We start from the raw sequence: 18,538 nt of genomic DNA on the forward strand, positions 1-18,538 counted from the left end.
ATTTAATGGACTCTTGAAAGGGGGTGGCTGTGACGCCTTCACAGCTGCCTTTATCTGCTCTGTCTTGTTTTTGTTTTTTGCAGCATTCAAGGCTTGTGGTTTGTGGGAGAGCACTTTGGCTGTGCGTGCGTACAATACTTTTGTTTTGATAAATCGACTCTCTGTTTAATTTACAACAGCGTGTGTGTTTGAATTTACATTTCTGACTTAATTGGGGCTCGTAACGTGAAGCCCAGCATAACAGAGGAATACCTGTGTCTATTTTTAAAAAAACCCCACCATAATGCATATTTAAGAAATCAAGAATTTTATTTTCCAAATATGACTTCTCTTTGTCAGAATGTCCACAGTATAAACATTTTTTAAAAAAGAATTAAAATTAAACGTCAAATTAAAACAATTAGCATTTTCCGATCTTTGAAAAAAGCAGTGCAAAGCAATCCAACATCACAGATGTCAATGCCTGGGTGGAGTTGTTCATCAGAGCTTTTTAAAAGTGCTTTTGTTAAAGATGTGATCCTATGAGATTTGGAAAAGCCTTCCAGGGAGAGGGGGGGTTAGCAGCGAATTAGAAAAGAGGGGGAAGGTCAGCAGCGGAGGTCCCTTCTCCGAGCTTGTGGGTTGGTTTCCAAATGTTTTACTACCAGACTAGGTGATACCTTCAATGGAGTACAGGGGATGGCAGTGTTGGTATTCTCCTGCACAGAAGGGCCTCGTGTGGTCAGTATGTCCAGTGATGGGGAAGTCATGTCAGGTGAGGCTCAGGTGATCCACATCTAGAGCCAGGGAACCCCAATATCCTATCAATAAATAATAAATCAAGTGGCCAATATAGATGGGATCTCACTAACAGGTCCCACTGGGCCAGGGACCATCACATACGTGACCCCGTTATGTAGGAAATTGTTAGATGCGGTTTTGTAGCCAAAACAATAAAGCTTTCTTGTGGGAACCAAGGACATTTTCACAGGCGGCTGGCCAGAGGAGGAGCCACGTAACCAAGCAACCAGCCAGCACCTCGATTGGACAGCAGTGGCTTGGGGAAAAGGTTGGATTCCTGTTTTTGCTACTACCAGTGTGCTGTGTGCGCAGTTTCAAGTGTCCTGTGCGCATGCAGGTGCACCTCAGAGTGTTTGTGCTTCTGCGCATCCACAAGGAGCTAGATCTCATGAAGGGACATGCATGCACAATGCCAGCTTTTTTTTTTTTGCTTCCGCACATGCGCAGAAGCAAAAAATCGCCAAAATCTCCCCCACACTTGCATCTTCTTGTGAGATTTTGCTTCTGCACATGCACAGAAGCGACTTCTGTCCCACTGGTTGACCACTCTCACCGTCAGAATGTTCCTCCTTATTTCCAGGTTGAATCTCTCCTTGGTCAGCTTCCATCCGTTGTTCCTTGTCTGGCCTTCTGGTGCTTTGGAGAATAGCTTGACCCCCTCCTCTGTGTGACAACCCCTCCAATAGTGGACGACTGCTATCATGTTCCCCCTGGTCCTTCCCACGCTCTTCGTATGCTGTAGTTTCCAGTCCCCTGATCCTCCTGGTTGCTCTCTGGTTGCAACGCAGTCCTGGATTGCCTCAATGGTCCAAAGACCAGGAGAAGGGCCGGCACCTTCTTTATGCTGCTTTGGTGAGGCCACCCGTGAAGTATGGCATCCGGTTTTGGTCCTCCCTTCAGCCTCCAACCGCCAGGGTCTTGGACAGGGAAGAATGAGGTAGGAGCTCCATTCCTGGTTGAGTTTGGAGTTTCAAAGAAGGCAGAGAAGAAGCGCAGCTGCGGGAGATCCATTGTCCTGTCCCAGCCCAGGATGGACACCTGGACTTCTCATCTGACAGAAGAGCTTGCTCAGGATCACGGAACTTGCCCCGTTCAGAAAGCGAGACGGGATGGAGGTCAGGGGCCGACTGGCATTATGGCCACTACTGGTTCTCTTGCCTGGACACACGCTCATCCCAGTATGGTTTTTGCTCGTCCCAATTTATATAGTGAAGTGTCGAGACACCCTGGTATATTGATCTATCCTAGTCTCCCCTAATTTTCAAATTCAGCAAAAACATGTGACATATATATATATATATAAGGAAGCGAGACTACTATAGATCTTTTTCTAGCTTATTTGCCTTTATCAGGTAGTCACACCCTTTTACTGGGATTTGAACCTGTGACACAATTTACTGTATAATGTATAGTGCCTTTCAAATTTACATCTGTACATGTTTTGGATTTGTTTACTTTTGTTTAATTTTTAAATTTATTTTCTTTTGACTTTTTTGTATCTATATTTGTATTTTCTTTTTAAAAAGTGGAAAATTAATAAAGAATATTTAAAAAGAAAAATGTGCTGAAATCTTGTGAGGGGACACGCATGAGATATTTAAGCGATTTTTTTTTTGCTTCCGCGCATTGCCAAAATCTCTCTCGCACGTCCCCTCACAAGATTTTGCTTCTGCAAAAAATACACTGGGATGCGCACACACGCAAGAGAACTAAAGCTGCACATGTAGCGCACTGTTTGCTACCACTGCGCCATCCTCTACTGCCATGTTTCCCAACCTTGGCCACTTGAAGATATTTGGACTTCAACTCCCAGAATTCAGCTCCCAGAATTCCTCAACCAGCATTTGCTGGCTGGGGAATTCTGGGAGTTGAAGTCCAAATATCTTCAAGTTGCCAAGGTTGGGAAACCCTGGTCTACTGTATCGGTAGCGACCCACAACTGGATGGAGTGCTGTTGTTTTTTCCTGATTTTTTTAAAAAATGGAGAATATTCCTTGAGCGGGCAAAACTGAACCAGCTCTTCTCTCCAGGGAGTAAGATGGAGGTTAGGGATGGGGGGGTGCACGAGTAAGGCAGGGGGGGCCCTAACAGTGGCAGCAGGAGGGCCTGGGGCTGCACTGGGGGCTGCAGCACGGTTGAAGCGAGGGGTCATTCCCCAAGGCCAGCTGGCTTTCCCCAAAGGTCATGTCCTGGTCAAAGACGGCTTTCAGCAAGCGGGCCTCTTTAAGGACCCTCAGGATTTCGGGCTTCCGGCTCCCGGCCGGCAAGAGGTTGTAGTTCTCTGCAGGGTCCATCTCGAGGTCGAAGAGCAAGGGGGGCTCCTGGGCGGTGAGACCAGTGAAGCCGCTGCAGGCCTTGTCAGGGGTGGCGCCGCAGTTGAAGGCTCCTGGAGATCAAAAGAGAGACGGACGGGAGGTTGGTGGGTATTAAGGGTTTTATGGTGCAGAGGCTTTGTGATGTGGTCACCTTTTCCATATTGTAAATGGGTGGTAAAATGGGTGGCAAATAATTAAATAGATCAGAGGGGGAGAGAAGAGAGGGGACAACAACAACAACAACAAGTTGGAAGGGAGGAGAGAGATGGAGGAGAGAGAGAGAGGAGAAAGAGGGAAGAGAGGAGAGAGGGAGAGATGAGAGAGATGGGGAAGAGAGAGGGGAGACAAGGATGAGAGACAGGAGAGGGATGAGGAGGAAGGTAAAGGAATGAACAGGGGAGAGAGGGATGAGAGGGAAGAGAAATGAGATTGAGTATCTATCCATCTTTCCTGCTGTGGCTCCCACCCCCTGGAACCCCAGGCCTCTCAAAGTGAGACTTCTCCCACCCTCCTGGTCTTCCAGAAGGACCTTAAACCCCAGTTCTGCCAACTGGCTTTGGGGTTCATCCCTCCCTGGAGGTAGTCAGTAGACTAGGAAGAACATCTCAGCCCCATCCCAAATGTTCTAGGTTTAAATTTAATGACTCTTTTGGTGTCAAATGCTTTCTACATCTGTTTTTAGGATATGCTAAGCCACCAGAGCCTCTTGACAGTCAGGTGGCCAGTTTGTCAATGTAATCAATCAGTCAAGGGCTCACCTTTGGTGAAGAAATGAGCCTTGTACTTTCCGTGGCGGACAGCAAACACCCCAAACAACTCATCGGGAGCTGGCGGGTAGAAGAACATGGTCTGACGGGGGCTCTGTTGGAGGAAGCAGAGAAGACAACATCACCCCAGCCCTGATGAAGTTCCCTAGTTTGGTAATGAAAGGCCTGCAAGTAAACAACCAAGCTCAGAGAGCACCAAGGACCCCGCAGTCCTCCTCCTCGTCTCCACAGATCCCCCCTTCTAGCACTGATAATGTAACATAGCTGGGTCATGAAAGGTCTGCATGAAAGCAGCCAGGTTCAGGGCAGCACCAAGGGCCCCGTTGTCCTCCTCTTTCCCCTTCTCCTCCCCTCCTTTCTACCACTGGTGACATTACCTAGTTGGGGCATGAAATGAGTGCATGAAAATAGCCAAAAACTGAAGAAGCTTCTTGGGGGAGAAGCGAAAGGTTTTCAAGGAAAAACAGAGAACTTCCAGTTGTCTCTTGAAAAAAGACCCCTGGGGCAACCGTGACCTGGATGATGGAGCGTAATCTCCATGGACAGCCAGGGCATGGAAAGCGAGGCCCTCGCGGCAGGGCTGGGTTCCAACTCACCTCGAGGCCAGTTCAATTCCTCCAGCGCTGCGTGGGTGTGCGTGCATTGCACACCCCACAGCCACACGCATGCAGTGCCAAAAACCAACCTTGTGTGCAGGTGCAGAAGCAAAAAACAAGATGGCGGCACCTACAGGGCCACTGGAATAGCTGGTTTGGGGGCATGGCCACCCATCGAGCGCTCCTGGTTTGACGAGTGGAGAGAAATTCCCACTACCAGTTCAACTTTCAAGTTTTATTAGATTTGTATGCCGCCCCTCTCCGAAGATACAGTTGTTAGTAACTAGTTGGGTTTGGCAATATATAAAATAAACCAACAATGTATGCTTACACGGATTAGAACACTATTGCTTTAAGAGCTAGTGTTACAGATGGCCACAAGAGGGCGCCAGAAGCATGATTTTTTTTTTCTCTCTCCCTCTATTTTCTGCTATGCTGTAGAACTGTGTGTTCAAATGATGGTTTAATGTATTTGTAAGCTGAACGAGTAAGCTAGTAATGTTGTATAGGTATTGAGAGTTATTGACTGATGTAATTGTGTATGACTAGCATTGTTCTTGACTAAGCTATGAAAATCGCCCAGAAACAGTGCACCACATTTTTTTTTCCCAAGCCTACAGTAATGGTACAAATGTGAAACTTTAGATATACATTATTTGAATTGTCAGGAGTGCGTGTGTAAATGTTGCATTTCTTCAGACAGACAGCGTAGCTGCAGCCGTGTTTCGAAATGGCATCTGTAAGGGAGATATGTTACAAGCCGCGTGTCATCGTTGGATTTCTCACTGTAGAGAAAGAAACTGTTGGGAACATTCACTAACGTTTGTGTAGAGTGGATGGAGAAGGTGCAGTGTGGTTCGTCGCTGGGCACAGAGGGTGTGAGGCCATTCGAGGCCATTCGCCCAGTGCAGAAATGGCTTCGTGACCCGAACAAGGAGTGGGACTGACAGGGCATCCACGCCCTGGTGTCTCGCTGGAGGAAGGCCACAGAACGGGACGGAGATTGTGTGGAAAAATAGGGAGGGTAGAAGAAGCATAATTCTTTCTTGTGTGTAAGTTTCTTTGTGTTCAATAAAGAATTGTTGGAGAAAAAAATGTGGTGCATTACTTTCTGGGTGACCCTCATATTTGCCAAAGTAAATAATATTCTTACACTGACCGTATCTGGTGGTCTGAATTCCTAGTTGTATCTCTGGTCTATCAGCTGGATATCTGCCACCTCCACATTTCCTCTGGGCATCCTTTGTAACTCAAGGGTCACTCTGCACACTCCTTAACACCAGTGATATAGCACCGGTCGGAGCAAGCCCCCTCTGCCCCTGGCTGCCCCCAGAAGGCTTACCTTTCCTTTCCCGAAGAGGAGGGGGCTCAGGTCGTATCCATCCAGCGTGACGTTGGGGAGACGCGCCCCAGCCAGAGCGGCCAGCGTGGGAAGGATGTCCAAAGTACTGGCCAGTTCATGGGTCACTCCTGTCTCCAAGAGAAAACAGGGGGGGCATCAGGCCAAATCCGGAACGCTTGGACGTTTTGGCCTGCCGCATCGTGCTATGTTCTGGGATGGGATAGGATAGGATAGATAACGAGCTTTGGAATGAAGAATAGAATAGAATAAATAGAATAGAGTAGAGTAGAGTAGGGCAGGGTAGGGTAGGGTGTAGAATAAGGTATAGTAGAATAAATAGAATAGTGTAGACTAGAGAATAGAATAGAATAGAATAGAATTGAATTCTTTCTTGACCAATTGTGATTGGACACACAAGGAATTTGTCTTTGGTGCATATGCTCTCAGTGTACATAAAAGAAAAAGAGACATTTGTCAAGAATCATGAGGTGCAACACTTAATGATTGTCATAGGGGTCAAATAAGCAATGAAGAAACAATCAATATTAATAAAAATCTTAGGATACAAGATTATCCTAAGTCATACAGCCCTAGGTGGGAGGAGAGGGGTGATAGGAATGATGAGAAAAAACTAGTAGTAACAGCAGTGCAGACTTAGTGAATAGTTTGACAGTGTTGTTATTAGAGGCACATCCGCTCTGCCCCATTGCGAGGGCCAAGTCCTCCCACTGAACTGGCTCACCTGGCGCAATGCGACCGGGCCAATAAGCCACGGCTGGTTCCCTCATGCCCCCTTCATAGGTCGTCCCCTTCCCACATTTCAGCAAGCCAGAGCTTCCCCCTCGGGAGCCGCGCATCGTCTCCGGGCTGTGGAGAAATGAAAAAAGATATTGTAGGAAACGTCTGTGAACCTCCTCAGCAGGGCACCAAGTTCTCAACAGGAAGCAATTTATAAACATTTTTGTTTTAATCCCCATTCATTAAAAACCTGTTTGACTGCTCCTGCATTTATAAACTCCGGGCCTGGTTTTGCAAGAGGGAGGGACTATTATTGTTGTAATATATCTACCCGTATTCAACTGGGAGGGAAATGATATACCCTATTTTTCGGAGTATAAGACACATCTTTTTGCTCCCTAAAAGAGGCTGAAAATTTAGGTGCATCTTATACTCTGAAGGTAGCTTTTTTAAAGCTTTTTTTCCAGCCTTAATTAGGTGCTAATGATCTTCCCAGCTGTTACCTTGCAGGCTCTTTCATTGTTACTCTCTGTAGTCTTTGAAGGGTTTTTCCATTGCTCTAACTTGCTCCAAATAGGTTTCTCTCCAGCCCTAACCAGGTGCTCACAATGTTCCCAGCTCTTACCAGCTTGCAAGCTCTTTCATTGTTATTCTCTGCGAAGAATGTTTTCCAAGTCCTAAGTCTTCGTAGGTTTTTTTTCATTCTCTTCTTGTTCTGAATTTTTTTTTCCAGCCCTAACCAGGTGCTCACAATGTTCCCAGCTCTTACCAGCTTGCAAGCTCTTTCATTGTTACTCTCTGCGAAGAATGTTTTCCAAGTCCTAAGTCTTCGTAGGTTTTTTTCCATTGCTCTACTTGCTCCGAATAAGTTTCTTTCCAGCCCTAACCAGGTGCTAACAATGTTCCCAGCTCTTACCAGCTTGCAAGCTCTTTCATTGTTACTCTCTGCGAAGAATGTTTTCCAAGTCCTAAGTCTTCGTAGGTTTTTTTTCATTCTCTTCTTGTTCTGAATTTTTTTTCCCAGCCCTAACCAGGTGCTCACAATGTTCTCAGCTCTTACCAGCTTGCAAGCTCTTTCATTGCTTCTCTCTGCAAAGAATGTTTTCCAAGCCCTAAGTCTTTGCAGGGTTTTTCCCATTGCTCTAATTGCTTCAAATGTTTCTTTCCAGGTGCTAATGATGTTCCCAGCTCTTACTGTCTTTTGCAAGCTCTTTCATGGTTACTCTCTCCAAATAAGGTTTTTTTAAAGCCCTTAACCAGGGGATAAAATAATGTGCTGAAGGTGACCAGACTAAGGACGCTGGCCAGATGAACGCCTGGTAAGCAGATTCTTTCCCCTATTTTCCTCCCTCAAAACTAAGGTGCGTCTTATACTCTAAAAATATGCTATGTGTATGTGTTTTTCCCTTTTTGTTTTTAAGTCCATGGTTTCTTTAAAAAGGTTTAGTTTTTGAAGTCTGCCAAATGACAACTAGACTTTTTTTGGTGGAGGTTTTTTCCTCTTGAAAATGTTTTGCTTCACATCCAAGAAGCTTCCTCTGTGCTGAGGAATGGAAGAACTTCTCCAGAACTGAAGAAGCTTCTTGGGTGAGAAGCGAAATGGTTTCAAGGACGAAAACCCAGATGACGAAAAAAAGGAAATGGAGGCAGCACTAGATAACAATATCACACAGATCCAAGATGTTTAATTATATAAAGGCTAATGTGTTTTGCTGTATATTTTAAAGGTTGGAGCTAGGGAATATTTATTTGTTTATTTGTTTATTTATTTGTTTGTATTTATATGCCGTCCGTCTCCGAGGACTCGGGGCAGCTTACAACATTTAAAAAACAATGCAACAAAACAATTTTACAGTATTATCAGGCAAGGAAATTTTATATATAGATACGGGTAGATATTGAAATATTAGTTTCTGATTTTTATTACTGTTTTTCATACTGTTAGTTTAAATAATGGAAAAGTGAGGACAAGATTTGTTTACATGGAAAATGAAATTTTTCATGCTCCTTAAAATGTTTTATACTACATGAGAAGGAAATGGTACATATTGTGATTCCTAGACATTAATGCTGTGGGGTTTTTTTTTCAATGTATGTTTTATTGTATGGTGGAGAAAAATAAAAAAAAATTAAACCCGCCTCCCCCCCCCCAAAAAAAAAGAAAAAACCCCAAGAAAGTCCAGTTGCCTCTTGGAAAAGCACATCTGGGACACGGCGACAAAGTTCTGTTAAACTGGATTTTGGGCTGTTATGAAATCTATGCAGAGATACTTTCATGGCGGCAGGATTTATCGCTGATGTCCGGCCTACGTTAACTTTTGAGGCTAATCTGACCACCTTGCTGCGCCCCCCCCATCCCTGACCCAAAGATTGGCCCCCGGATGCTCACTCACCCATTGTCGGATGTGAAAAACACCAGTGAATTTTTGTGGACCCCAGCATCCTGCAAAGCTCGCAAAAGGAAGCCGACGGTCCCATCAAATTCCAGGAGGGAGTCGCCATAAGGTCCCCTAGAGGATCGGCCAGTGTAGTTTTGACTCCCGAACTGGGGATAATGGGTATGCTGGAAAGAGGGGGGGGAATAGAATCTTGAATATTGAAAGCCTCCCAGACATCTTGACCTGAGATGGGGCAGCTATAGAAAAGCTTCAGAAATGATGAGTCTAAAGCAGTGATGGTGAAACTATCTCAGCAACTAAGTAGATAAGCTTGGCAATAACATAAAAAACATTCCACAAGTCATTCTAAAATTTATGGGCTAATCAGGGCTAACCAAGAGTCATATAAAAGCAAGTAATAAATCACACATGATAGCTTACGCTCCAGAGCAAGTCCTGGACGCGACCATCTTTAGATTGCAAGATTGAACGAATTCAGCTTCTCTTCCGTTTTACACCCGGATGCGAGGTAATTGATTAATTAATTACTCTCTAATATCTCCTCCCTCTTTCTTCCAAGTGTCTCCGAAAGTGTCTGAAACGAGCATCCCTCCATATATTATCTCCCCCATTTGAGTCACCTGAACTCATATCTATGTCATTAACTCCATGGTCTTCACTAACATTGCTAACTGTTGGTAGAACAGGGGGATCTATGATCTCTAAATCCCACTCATCCACATTCCTCAAGCTGCAAGGGAGCACACCCAACACTACTGGTGGGGCATCAACAGTGGGATACACTCCAAGGCTAGGGAGGTACTAATACCTCTTTGCAAAGCCTTAGTTAGACCACACCTGGAGTCCTGCACACAATTTTGGTCACCACACCACAAAAAGGACATTGAAACTCTAGAGAAAATAGATCAGCAAGTGCTTTATGGCCTCTGTACAAATCGATGGTGAGACCACAGTTGGAGTCCTGTGTACAGTTCTGGTCACCTCAAGGAGGATAGAATGGAACTGGAAAGGGGGCAAAAAAGGGCAACAAGAATGATCAAGGAAATGGAGCCCCTCCCTTACGAAACCAGGTTGCAAGGCCTTGGTCTCTTCAGCCGTGAAAGACGGCATTTAAGGGGGGACTGATTCAAGTGTATAAAATCCTGCATGGGAGAGAAAAGGTGGATAGGGAAAAATTCTTTCTCTATCACACAATACTAGGACGAGGGGCCCCTCCCTAAAGCTCACAGGTAAGAAAGTGAGGACAAATCAAGGGAAATATTTCTCCACCCAGAGGGTCCTTGGTTGATGGGATTCTCTTCCAGAAGAGGTTGTGACAGCTGTCAGCCTGGAGAGCTTCAAGGCAGGATGAAACAGATTCAGGGATGCCAAGTGTATCATAGGTGGTTATTGAAACAGATGTCCATGTGCCGCCTCTCTGTTGGTTGAGGCAGGCAGGGCTCCCTCGGGTCCCATTTGTTGGGGCTCAAGGGAAAGGGAGGGTCTTGCCTTCTCTTTCTGCCCAAGATCCCCATGGACAATTGGGGGGCCACTGTGGGACACAGAATGCTGGACTCGAGGGGCTTTGGCCCCATTCAGCAGGGCTCTTCTTAGGTTCTCATGAGAAAGTGCAGAAGAGAGCAACAGGATGATTAAAAGACTAGAAACCAAGACATGAAAGGAAAAGCTGAAGGAACTGGGCACGGATGGTCTAGTGAAGAGGAGGTCCTGGGGGCACATGAGAGCAGTCTTCAGATACTTGAGGGGCTGCCACAGTGAGGAGGGGGGTCACACTATTTTCCAGGGCAGCAGAGGGCCAGACTAGGAGCAACGGATGGAAACTGACCAAGGAGAGGTTCAACTAACAAGGAAGAACTTTCTGATGGTGAGGAACGTCTTCCCAACAGAGGTTGTGAATGCCTCAACACTTGACATAGAATGGTGGTGGAGGGTCTCCTGCTTGAGCTGGGGTAGGACTAGATGACCCGCAAGGTCCCTTTCAACTTGAATGAATGAATGAATGAATGAATGAATGAATGAATGAATGAATGAATGAATGGTGGCTGAGTCCAAGACTGCCTCCACCTGCCATCCTGGAATAATTAATTAATAATAATTAATAATAATTTATTCGATTTGTATGCCGCCCCTCTCTGAGGACTTGGAGTGGCTCACAACAGCAATAGTAATACAGTAGAATACAAATCCAATATAAAACTATATTAAAACCCCATTATTATTAAAAATCCAACTGAAAAAGCAACTTTTGGGACATTATATGTGATATTGCAAAGTTGGAGCCCCCGTTTATTCCACAGGGCTCAGGACAAAAGAAGGACCAAAGGGAGTGTCTGCATCGAAGGAGCCATAAAGTTGGAGAAGGACTTTGATTTGGGTGTGGCTTCCCCAGGGTGTGTGTTGTGGGTGTGGGTGTCATGTTTGTGTTGGGATGGGAGAGCAGTGGAGATGGAAGCAGCAACCGAGGGAGGGCCAAGGGCCATCAAACTTTCCATAAGACTCTCCAGATTAATTAATCAATTTATTATTTATTTATTTATTTATTATCCTTATGTGCCACCCAACTCCCGAAGGCCTCTGGGCGGCTTCCGACAAGTAAAAACAATTCTTCGAACAATAGGAGGACCTGGCTTTGCCAGTGAACCTGGGGGCTATGAATGCCAACATCTGTCACGGCCGAATTATGATTGATTGGTATGCATGTTTGTTTTGATTAGACTGCTCGGTGGGTTTTATAATGGGTTTTAAAATAGTTTTTAGCATTTAATATTTGACTTTTTTCACTAATGTGTTGTATGAATGAATGAATGATATAGCTGTCTGGTTCAGTTCTGCAACCCATCAAGACCGACACAGACTTCAGAGCATAATCAGAACTGCAGAACAAAACAATGGCTGCCCACCTGCCTTCCACTGAGGACCAGTCGACCACGAGTCAAAAAGAGGGCGGGGAAAATATTTAATGACCGCTTGCATAAACTGGACACAAACTGTTTCAACTCCCACTCTCAAACTGTCGTTACAGAAAACTGCACACCAAGACAACTAGACACAAGAAGAGTTTTTTCCCAAGCACCCTCACTCTGCTAAACAAATAATTCCCTCAACACTGTCAAACTATTTACAAAGTCTGCACTACTATTACTACCAGTTCCTCCCCCATCATTCCTATCATAATCTCTTCCCACTTATGACTGTAACTTGTTGCTTGTATCCTTAAGATTTTTATTAACATTGTTTCCTGATTGCTCATTTGACCCCTATGATCATCATTAAGGGTTTTTTACCTCCTGATTCTCCACAAATGTCTCTTTTTCTTTTATGTCCACTGAGAGAATCTGCACCAAAGACAAATCCCTTGTGCGTCCGATCACACTTGGCCAATATGGAATTCTATCCTATTCTGTCATTTTATTGTTGTATGCGTGTGTAATGATCTTATGCACTACTGTTGTATGCGTGTGTAATGATCTTATGCACTTATGCCGCCCCGAGTCTTCGGAGAGGGGCGGCATACAAATCCAAATAATAAAATAAATAAATAAATAAAATAAACTGAGACAAATTCCTTGTGTGCCCAGTCACACTTGGCCAAGAAAGAATTCTATCTATCTATCATATATCATTTTTCACTCTTAAGCCTTGGTGGTGCAGTGGTTACAGTGCATTCATTCATTCATTCACCACTGGCTCCATCCTTCCGAGGGGGGTCAAATGAGGACCCAGATTGTTGGGGGCAAGAGGCTGAGTCCCTGTAAATCACCCAGGGAGGGCTGTAAAGGCACTGGGAAGCGGCATATAAGTCTAAATGCTATTGCCCTTCCTTCCTTCCTTCCTTCCTTCCTTCCTTCCTTCCCTTCCTCCTTTCCTTCCTTTGTGGGTCAAATGTGGTCCCAGATTGTTGGGGGCAAGAGGCTGATTCTGTCAACCACTTAGAGGGGGCTGTAAAGGCACTATGAAGCGGTCTATAAGTCTGAATACTATTACTATTGCTATTAAGGTGCTTGCAGGATCTCTGTGCTCATGGGATCAAAACTCAGATGCTTCCCAACTGACTCATCGTGATAACGGTTGAAGCATCTCTGTGGTCATGTGACCAACCTTCTGACGAGCGAAGTCGAGGGGGAAACCAGATTCATTCAACAACCGTGTCACCAAATCAATAACTGCAGGGATTCGGCCAACCCCTGTGGCCAGCGAGGTCGTAGAATGGCACCACATTCAGTTAGCAGCTGCCTCGCTCAGCCACAAAACTGTTGGGGGCCCAACTGTGTGGTCGTACACCGAGGACTCCCTGTCTACCACAGGCTGAGGTTGCCCCCCCATCCCGGCCCCCCCAGGAGACTCACGTGGGAGGCGTAGTAGAGGAAGAAGGGCTGCTTGCGCTGAGCGGAACCCAGGATGAAATCCCGCGCAAAGGCCTTGTAGCGGCCCTCCAGCTGGGGGAAGTAGATCGGCTGCTGGGCGATGCTCCGGTTGAGGAGGAGGGGCACGGGGACCACCCCCTGGTCGCAGACCCCAAAACACTGAGTGCTGGGCGGGAAGCAGGTGAGGTTCCGGCAGGGGCCCTGCGGAAGAGGCGGGAGCGGTGAGGGAGGCAGGGGGTTCCTACCCATGCGGTTCACAGCACTGCGCCACTAGGGACCCACTGATGATGCAATATTCAGCGTCTCCGTGTCAGAAGAAGCCCACCCACTCGCCCTCGTCTTAATGCCGGCCATTATTCTTCGTCCAGCTGAGAACCTCCTTCTCAGGAGACGCCAGCGGGGAAATTGCCAAAAATCGCATCATTTGTGGGTTCCCACCGGTGTGGCGCTCAAGCCGGAAAGCAAAGAATCGCTGGAAATGGCCAAAATCTTCTCGTCAGATTTTCATTCCTGCACATGCGCAGAAGTCAAACCTCCCTCTGATGTGTCCATGCGTGCACCCACTGCTCACCCGGAGCTGTTTGCGCAGCTCTGTTTTCAGTACTGGAACACACACACACACACACGTCCAGGTAGGACCCCTCTGCTGAGGTCAGCCCTGCAGCCTCTCACCTGGTCGTGCGAGTAGGGCACCCCCAAGAAGTGGTCAAAGCCCTGGTTGATGGGCAGGAACACGCCGTCGGGGCCCAGGCCCAGGTGCCACTTGCCGACCATGGCGGTGGCATAGCCGCGCTCCTTCAGCAGTTCGGCCACCGTCACCTCGGCCAGCGGGAGGCCTCCCCTCGAGCCGGGATAAAAGACGCCCGGATAGACGCCGGAACGGGTCTGGAAGCGGCCGGTCAGCAGGGCTGCCCTGCACATACAAAGAGAGAGAGAGAGAAAGAGCGTGGGAGTGAGACAGAGAGGACGAAGAAGGGGGCCCTGGACTTGCCAAATTTTCATTTAGGGGCCACTCAAAGCCACAAGGGCAATGGAAAAAGTGACGCCATCATTTTTATCCCACTTATGACCCCTGCGGCGGGTCCCAAAGTCATACGGTCAAAATTCGAATGATTGGCAACTGATTCATATCTATGACAGTTGCAGCATCCCAAGGTCACGTGATCCCCTTTTGCAATAGCATTTGGCAGAGCATGTAGACCTATATGCCGCTTCACAGGGCTTTTTCCAGCCCTCTCTGAGCAGTTTACAGACTCAGCCTCTTGCCCCCAACCATCTGGGTCCTCATTAGACCCACCTCAGATGGATGGAAGGCTGAGTCGACCTGGAGCCTGTGGTGAGATTTGAACTGCTGAACTACAGCCAGCAGTTGCCTGAAGGAGCCTGCAGGGCTGCACTCTAACCACTGCGCCATCCACCATCATTTAATACACTTTAACGTGTCTTGTGTGACTGACAAAAGACTCCTATCTCCTGGATATCTGCTGGACTCCCACTGGAATTTTCCCCTCTGCATATCCTGGATATAACTCAAGGGTCATTCTGCCCCCTCCTTAACAACCTCTCTCGATGCCTTCTCCCTTGGAGGTCCGTGTGGGCAGCCTTGAGCCCTGTCGACCAGCGAGGGGCCTTCGGAGGTGACCACTCTACCTGGAAGGGCTGCAGACGGGGCTGCTGCTGTAGAAGTCCGTGAAGCGCAGGCCCTCGGCAGCCATCCGGTCCAGGTTGGGGGTGGCGGAGGTGGGGTGTCCGTAGCTGCCCAGGTCCCCAAAGCCCAGGTCATCCGCAAATATCAGGACAATGTTGGGGGGCTGGTTGGCTGAGCCCAGGGAGGCCAGCAGCCCCATGGAGCATAGGGCCAGGAGCCAGGACGGAGGCAAGGCGGCCATGTGGCCCAGGAGGAAGCCCGTCCAAACCACCAGGTCACCACCGGAGGTCCAGCCCAGGCCCCACTGGCTCTGCAGTCAGCAGAAGAGCATTCCGGGTTTGACCGTCAGCGGAAGGATCTGCAGCCAGAGATGGACTCTTCGCTTTACCTGAAAATATTAAGACATAAATACAAGAAAATCAATACAAAATCATGGCCAAAAAAAGAGAAAGAAAGAAGAACTAAGGAGGAATTTGCTAACAGAGAGAACAATTAACCAGTGGAACAGCCTGACACCAGAAGTTGTGAATGCTGGAAATTTTAAAAAAGAAATTGGACCAACCATTTGTCCGAACTGGCATAGAATTTCCTTCTTGAGTGGGGGGGCTGGACTAGAAGACCTCCAAGGCCCCTTCCCACTCTCTGATTCTGTTATGTTTTTGTAGAAAGCACAACTGCTTCAGAGGCCTCAGGATAAGAAATAAGCCTAGCAACTGACCCAAGGTCAAGAGAGAACAGCTGTCTACCCCACATGGCTCTGTGTTATGTAGTGAGGACTAGCACCATGAATTGCACCCAGAAAGAGATTGGAAGGCTATGCAGCTCCTACAGCATTGGGGTCACTTGGCTGAACCACAGATGAAGGTTCACGATAGTCTTCCAGGGCAGCCCCATGTAGACAGCATTGCAGTAATCTAGACAGGAGGGGACCAAGGCAGGAGTGACCATAAACCAGGCCTGCCAGTCCAGGAATAGGCACCACTGGAATCACTGAGCCTGTCATCTGCACCTCTGTAACTGTGGTTCGGTGCTGCAACCCAACAGGACCAACATGGACTTCAGAGAATAATCAGAACTGCAGGGAAAAAAACGGCTGCCAACCTGCCTCCCATTGAGGACCAAAAGGAGGGTGGGGGCAGTTCTGATCTCTGGGAGGACTAAAAGGAGGGCCGGGGCTGCCACAGAGAAGGCTCTTCGCCTGGGGCCCGCCAGACGACATTGTTTAGTCGATGGGACCCGGAGAAGGCTGACTCTGTGGGACCTTATCGGCCGCTTGGATTCATGTGACAGAAGATGGTTCCGGAGGTATTCTGGTCCAATGCCGTGTAGATGCCCTAACAACAACAACAACACAGTTGGAAGGGAGCTTGGAGGTCTTCTAGTCCAACCCCCTGCTTAGGCAGGCAACCCTGCACTACTTCAGACAGAGGGTTATCCAACATCTGCTTAAACATTTCCAGTGTTGGGGCCTTCACAACCTCTGGAGGCAAGTAGTTCCACTGATCAACTGTTCCTCCTTTGTTCTAAGTTGCTTCTCTCCTTAGTTTAGTTTCCACCCGTGGCTTCTTGTTCCGCCCTCAGGGGCTTTGGAGAACGGTTTGACTCCTTTGTGGCAGCCCCTGAGATGCTGGAAGGCTGCTCTCCTGTCTCCCCTGGTCCTTCTTTCCATTAAACTAGACATAATGTCTCTGTTTCTTCTATGGACACTGAGAGCATGTGCACCAAGAGAAATTCCTTGTGTGTCCAATCACACTTGGCCAATAAAAATCCTCTTCTCTTCTCTTCTAAACCCAGTTCCTGCAACCGTCCTTCTATGTTTTAGCCTCCGGTCTCTGAATCCTCTTCCCAGAGCCTCAGCATCCTTTTTGCCTCCTGGCGACCCAAACTGGTCCCCTGGCCTGTGGATTTTGTCCCTGGGGGTGGGGACCCCTTTGGGGTGGACGGAGACTTTCAGGGGGGTCGCCTAAGAAGACCCTGGGGAGAGAGGTTCCCTCTGACCTTCCTGCCCCTCAGCTCCAAGCTCTGTTGGGGGGATTGGGGCTAGTCAGGGTGCTAGTCCTCCCTCCAGGATGCCATGAGCAGAGCCCCCCCCCGTGTCTGGCCCTGGAAGCTTTGCCAGACCGACCCCTCCTGAGGCTGCCCCCCCCATGGACCCCCAAGCCCCGCACCTCGGGAGGGGGGGAGCTGGAGCAGCGCTAAGGAAGGCGAGACGCCCGCTGGATCTCCCCGCGGTGCTGTGGAGGGGCTGGGCCAGACTTGTAGGGCAGGAAGGGGCCCCCAGAGGTCTTCCAGTCCACCCAGAGTCCCCCGTGTTACCCCTCGCCCGCCCAAAGCAGCGGCCCCTGGGGAGCGAGAGGGGGGCCGGCAGCTCGGAGAGGGGGTCCCAAGCAGCCATCGAGTCTCCCGGAGCTCCCGCCGCCTCCCCGCCCTGCCCGCCTCCCCCCGAGACCCCCGCCCCGCCCGTAAGCGCCTCGCCTCGGCCGCTGCTCCGCGGAAGCGCCGCTCCGCTGCCGCCTCCTCCTCGTCTTCCTCGGCAGCTGCTCGCCGGCCCCGGCTGGAGTCACGCGGGGCAGCGGAGGCCGGGCTTTAAAGGGGGGTCCAGTCTCCGCCCGGGGGAGGGGAGGGGCTTCTGGGGCCGGAGGGGCGGGACTGGGCGCGGCTGGACCTCGGCCCTCGCCTCTGGCCACGCAGCCCCGGCGCTCTGTGTGAGTGTGTGAGAGAGTGTGTGTGCGAGTGGGAGTGTGTATGTGTATTGTTTGAAAGGCTCCGCCTTAGCCTCTGGAGGGGGTTGCCCCCCCCGCACTCGGTGAAGCCCCCCCCCCCGTGGGCAGAGCCAGCCGCTGTCTATGAGGGGCCAGGCGGGGCTCGGCTGGATGTTCTCGGGGGTCCCGCTGCTGCCGTCCCGCCTGCCCGCGTCCACAGGGAGGACCGAAGCTGGCAGCCCTTGGCCCAGAGCCCCGGCGGACAGCGGCAGAAGCCCCCGACCGAGGCTGAGCTGCGGCGGCGGAGCGGGCGGGCCTGGGGGGCGAGGCGGGGGTCTGCAGCTGGAGCCCGGGGCTGCGCTCGCCTCTGCCAGCGGAGGGTCCCGGGGCTCCGGCCAAGGGCGAGCGGCCCTCCCTCCGGCTCAGACTCAGCGCCGCCTTTGGGCAGGTGGGGTGGCCTCAGCGGGACCCCCTAGACCATCCAGCCGAACCCCGCCGGCCCCGCTTCTAGAGAGCGGCCGGCTCTGTCCCCGCTGGGCTCCGGCGGCTAATGCGGAGCCTTTGAAACAAACATGTGGTTCTAGCTTTGTATACTACCAATACAATACGTACTTGAATGAGTAAACAAGTAAGTGAATGAGTAAACAAGTAAGTAAATAAGTGAACGAGTAAGTAAGTAAATAAATAAATAAGTAAATTAATAAGTAAATGAATGAATGGATGAATAAGTAGGTAAATAAGTGGGTAAATAGGTAAACAAACAAATAAGTAAATACATGAATAAATAAATAACACACACACAGCATCTCTCTCCCCCCCATGCACAGCCCCCCCCCCTTGCCAGCTGCAGAGAGCCCGACACCCACGGGGCGCAGGCGGCATTACCA

General features: G+C 49.0%; 1 protein-coding gene across 1 annotated transcript; it reads right to left on the minus strand.

The window, feature by feature from the left end:
- Positions 1-290: 290 nt before the first annotated feature.
- On the minus strand, positions 291-17,513 carry ARSA (arylsulfatase A). The gene is made up of 9 exons (XM_070754593.1): positions 17,425-17,513; positions 14,952-15,337; positions 13,974-14,214; positions 13,284-13,502; positions 8,932-9,101; positions 6,543-6,667; positions 5,801-5,928; positions 3,854-3,956; positions 291-3,166 (listed from the first exon to the last, which is right to left on the minus strand). The coding sequence occupies exons 2-9, from the start codon at positions 15,188-15,190 to the stop codon at positions 2,865-2,867; spliced, it is 1,527 nt and encodes a 508-aa protein (XP_070610694.1). The 5' UTR covers positions 15,191-15,337; positions 17,425-17,513; the 3' UTR covers positions 291-2,864.
- Positions 17,514-18,538: the final 1,025 nt, after the last annotated feature.

Source organism: Erythrolamprus reginae, chromosome 6 (genome assembly GCF_031021105.1).
Source record: "Erythrolamprus reginae isolate rEryReg1 chromosome 6, rEryReg1.hap1, whole genome shotgun sequence".
Lineage (NCBI taxonomy): Eukaryota > Metazoa > Chordata > Lepidosauria > Squamata > Dipsadidae > Erythrolamprus > Erythrolamprus reginae.